The following is a 4,923-nucleotide window of genomic DNA, read 5'->3' as shown; positions in this document are numbered from 1 at the left end:
AAAAAAAAAAAAAAAAGAAAGTAATGACTAAGAAGAAGAGTTGTTCCATGAGTGTTCTAAATATGGCTAACGAACTATGCAAAGACCTAGAAACCAGACAGTGTAATGATCATGTTGGAGGTTCATTTTATTGGGATATATAGGTTGATTTTGGCCAGTTCTTCCCTTCTTACAAACTTCCCATTTCCTAGGCCATTTATGACTTTGAAGCCAGGATTCTGGGAAGCTTCCCCCCAAAAAAAGATGAGTTTCATTTCCCCTTTGGGCTTCTTTAGAACTATGGCAAAAGGTAGTCATGCCTCTTTCCCCATCCTGTTATTCTAACCAATTGTTCTCTGCTCTTTGCCCTCCTTCCTGGCAGAAAGCCCCAAGGAAAGCTCAGAGCCAACGGGTTCTCCAGCCCCTGTGATTCAGCACAGCTCAGCAACAGCCCCTAGCAATGGCCTCAGTGTTCGCTCTGCAGCTGAAGCTGTGGCCACCTCGGTCCTCACTCAGATGGCCAGCCAAAGGACAGAACTGAGCATGCCGATACAATCGCATGTGATCATGACCCCACAGTCCCAGTCTGCGGGCAGATGATGCCTCCTCTGGTGAAGAGGTTCCCAGCCAGAGCTCGCCACCCAAGAGCCAAGAGAAATGTCATCTTACGCCCTCCCATCTGCCTTGGACATGGCAATATGCGGTGGGGGGGAATTGTGTGTTGTGAGTAATGGACAGATATGGGGCTTTTTAGGCTTTTTAGCCACATGGTCATGTATGTTTGACACCTGTACTGGGGGCCTCCCAGCCCCAGAGCCTCATAGATCATCCCCAAGGGTGGGGTTTCTGATGCACCCACAGCCAAAGGCCTTTCCAGATGGTCCGAACAATCACCCCTGCCCCATGCACGTGTATCTGTCTCTTTTAACACTAACCCTTGGCACTTCTAGGTTTGGGGTTTCTCAGCTCCCTCTTTTCCCACTAAGCCGTGGCTGTTACCTTTTTGTTCCTTACCAGCATGCCACTTCCTGCCAGATAGAGGGAGGCTAGATTTGATGGCATATCACCCACTGACCCAGCCCCAGCCACCCAGTGGACTCAGGACTCTGTCTCCCACTGCTGCTTCTTTACCCATTTCCTTTTTCCCTTCCTTAATTCTAGTTAAAACATTTACTTATGGAGAATGTGAGGTTACCTTTGATGTATGAAGCAGCAGTATTTCCCAGTTCTTCCATAAGCTTTATTCCTTCTCCCTACCTGCCACCCAAAAAAAAAAAAAAAAGCAAAAAGAAAAAAACCCTCAAGAATTCTAATTCTTTTTCATCTATTTCCAGAGCTATTTGGGTACCTCATTTTGTCACTTGACTTTATCTAGTGTAGTGGTGAGGTCTTTACCACCACCCCACTAGTCCTTGGCAACCTCATTTTGTGGCCTTATTATTAAAGATTGCTTGGTAGTGAAAAGGGAAGGGCCCAGGATCTGACTGGCCGATTCTGTCTCCTCCCCTCCCTCTCCCTTCAGTTTTAATCATCAGGGCAGACAGGAACAAAGCAGTTCAAGGCTTGTTCCATCAGGTTAGGGATTAATTGATTCCTTTATGTTTTATAAGAGTTTACCGGCCAAAGCGTACATATTGTTATCTTTTGTCATCTTTCTGCTCCTGCCTCTGCCTCTTCATTCCCATCAGCATTACCGCCTCTGCCTCTCTTCTGTAACTACTTCAGACACAGCCCTCCTGGAGGCTGTCATATAGAGGACTTGTACCCCATGTCTCCCCCTCATACATCTGTCGTCTTTTCTGAACTAGAGTCTTCTGTTCACAAGTGCCCGTCACCATCTGGACTACCTTCTTTCTCTTTCACCAGGTTCCTAGCTGAGCCACTAGGTCTTCCAGGTCCTCTAGAGTTTCTTCAACCCATTTCTGCTCTCTTCCCCTATGTGCAATGCTCCAGGATCTTGAAGCATCATAGCCAAGGTCCTGAGTGGATTGACTTGAGTATAAGATTGAAAGGAGGGACGAAGGGAAGAGGGAAAGTACAGAACTGTTCCCAGCAAAGGACCCCAGAGTCTGGCCTGGGAAATTGGTGACTATTGCTTTCCGCCATTCTTACTTTGAAGAGTTGGGTTGCAGGGGGAGCAGTTCATCCCTCTTGTCCCTCTTTCTTCCACATGAAAGCTTCTCATCCCCCCTTGGCTCTGAACTCTGCAGTTTCCACCAGGACCATAGGAAGCAATTCAGAGCCAGAGGCCTGTGGATAGACAGGTCAGCTTTAATAGCCTCTCCGTGTGAAACCCTTCCAGTTGTCCCAGAGCCACCTTCTGCCATCTGTGCAAGCCAAGAATGTCCTTCTCGCCATCTTTCCTACCTCCATCTTAAACGTACGTACAAAATGACTGCCAGCTTCCTTTCTTATTTTGTCTCCAAAATTGACTGTCACAGGGGAATGAGAAAACGTTCTAAGCCACAAGATTCCCATATCCTTAAAGTGATATCCTATCCTAGTGAACCAGTCAGGTAACATGTTCTGCTGCGTTTGTTTTAAATTTCCCCTCCTGCTTTTCAGGGCTGGTGCTGAACAGGCCACACCCCTAAAGACAAAGGAGAGAAAACATGGTTTTCTCATCCTCTACCACCAGGTACCTAACTGGAATAGCCCCTAAAGTGACTCAGACTAGCAAATGTTATGACAGATGGTCAGGATGCAGGTTTCCACCTCCAGGGACTTCACTTTTGCCTTTAAAAATTCACAGCCATAACTTGTGCTCAGGACTTCTTTGGATAGCTGCTCCCTGGGATTTTTCTCCTGCTTTAGAGTTTTGTTTCATCTTTTTATTGTCTTGATTTCCCAGTAGCAGCCTTGCTCTACGGCTTGACTGAGTTTATGGCTCCTAAGGAGCTTTCCTAAGACTCTTGACTATTTTTCTCCCCCTTCAGTCAAGTGTTTTTAAAGTTAAGAATCAGTTTGTCACTGCATACATGCCCTGCCAGTCTGTCCTTATGTTGAGTGGCTAATTTATGTGAGGGTCTTTTTTAGTTCTTAGCCCCCATGACTAATTATCTAGTCCTAACTTCATTTTTATCAGTGGGAAGTTTGCATATGGGACCTAAACAAGGAGCAATGTCAGAACCACAGTAACGAAACAGTAACGAAATGGCACTAAAATAAGGAAGCAGCAGGTCAGAGTCCCGACATAGCTCTTGAGTTGGTTCTCAGTCTCACTAAGGAGGCAGAACAATTGCTTACCCTGAAGCTTCCCTGATAGTCAAAGGTGAAGTCACTCGCCTTGTTATTGCTACCAGCCATGTGATCACTCCCCCAATCTTTGTCTTCCAGACTTATCTGGACCAGAACCAAACATCATGGAAGGTGTCACTTGGCCCTTCCTAAGGTCCATGGCCTTTCTAGAGGCCTAAGAGAGGACACGTTCGGAAAGGAGCTGAATGTATGGTGGGTGTCCTGAATTCAGTGAATACAGGACTCAGGCTTCCCACCCACTCCAGTGTGAGTGCCAGATACGTAATAAGCACCCTAGCTAGCTGCCACGTACCCAAGGCCACAGAGGAAGGGGCCAGAACCAGGTCCTCTGGTCTGCTCACTCTCTGCCCCATTCCCCTAACAGAAAGCTTGCTTAGAGTTGAAAAGTCTAAGAAAGCCTCCCACACTACTAGAGAGGCCGAAAAAAAGTCATACCCCCTTTACTTACTCTTTTTGCTGCTGGTTATGCACCCCAAATCTGACTTCCTAAGCCTTCACCTCTCTCCTTGGCCCTAAGCTTAGACCATGTACTTCAAGTAGTGGTGAAGAGGGACTGGGCTAACTGAACCTCATCTCGTTCACTCCGCTCTCCCTGTTCTGTTCCTTTTTTGTTGTTGTTTTACATATGACCTCTGTCACATGTTCTGTTCCTTTCTTGATTCACTGCTTTCTGGCACCACCCATCCTGGTAGATGGAGTCTTGACCCCAACTGTGCACTATGTACAGCCTGAACCACCAAACAGACACCAAAAAATTATTCCTGAGGTTTCTGGGGCTCCCCTGCTCCACACTGAGAGGCTCCTAAAGGTGCTAGCCCCCGAGACAGCTGTCCCCGCCAGTTTTCTCCTTTTTTCATCAGCTCCTTCCCATCCCCAAATCATTAGTTTTCCATTAATGCTGTACATTGTATACACAGGAAAGAAATGTTATTTCTTTTTTTTAATTTCATAACCAGTCTCTTTAGATTCCAGTCTTCCTAACTATATCACATATGCCTTGTTGATATGCCCTTTCTGCTTTCTTTACACTTACATTTGACGGGGGTGAGGGCATCTGGAAGAACAGGAAAGGTAAGTATTCTAAAGCAGATGAAAGGACCCCCTCCACCCCACTACAGCCTCCCACGCCTGTAGTCATCCCTCTTATAGTACAGGACTGATTTCTCTCTGTGTCTGTCTGTACCCACAAATGTGCATATAGACATAAATTCCCCCAGTCCATACCAAGGTGACGACCCAGTAGGAATGAGCATAGGCAGCTGCTGGCCACCGTTACCACCCTCCGCACCAATTGAGTTGTGTCTCTTTGGGGCGAAGTCCAACCCCAGAATGAGAAAAGGCTGGGGAGAGTATGGCAGGTTCCAGCAGCTTATGTCCTTTGTAGATGCAGGTTTGTATCATAGCTACCAGGGCTTATTTTTTTAATAGGGGGCTAATAGCACAGAGATAACTCATCAGCAGTAGCTACTGGTGAGTGATGTTTTATCTGTAAGAAGTGGCTATGAGCAATAGTTTCACTGACTTGACCTTAGGGCAGTGGTCCCAGAATATGGTCCAGGACCAGCAGCATCAGTGCCACAATCATCTGGGAACTTGTTAAAAATACACATTCTCTTGCCCCATCTCAGACCTATTGAATCACACACTCTGAGGGCAGGATTTAAAAGCACTCCCAGTGATTCTAAT

At 46.5% G+C, this 4,923-nt stretch overlaps 1 protein-coding gene across 7 annotated transcripts in view; it reads left to right on the top strand.

The window, feature by feature from the left end:
• The window catches only part of ATF7 (activating transcription factor 7), a 102,698-nt gene extending 101,420 nt beyond the window's left edge, over window positions 1-1,278 (top strand). For all 7 annotated transcript variants that reach the window (XM_037728987.1, XM_017501850.2, XM_037728988.1 and 4 more), the window contains one exon: window positions 362-1,278. In XM_037728987.1, the coding sequence (XP_037584915.1) occupies window positions 362-579 (218 nt within the window). In that variant the 3' untranslated portion in view covers window positions 580-1,278. The remainder of the gene's footprint in view (window positions 1-361) is intronic.
• The last annotated feature ends 3,645 nt before the right edge of the window (window positions 1,279-4,923 follow it).

This window comes from Cebus imitator, unplaced genomic scaffold (assembly GCF_001604975.1).
Source record: "Cebus imitator isolate Cc_AM_T3 unplaced genomic scaffold, Cebus_imitator-1.0 Scaffold285, whole genome shotgun sequence".
NCBI classification, from domain to species: Eukaryota; Metazoa; Chordata; class Mammalia; order Primates; family Cebidae; genus Cebus; species Cebus imitator.
This window is presented reverse-complemented; position numbering and strand designations above follow the sequence as displayed.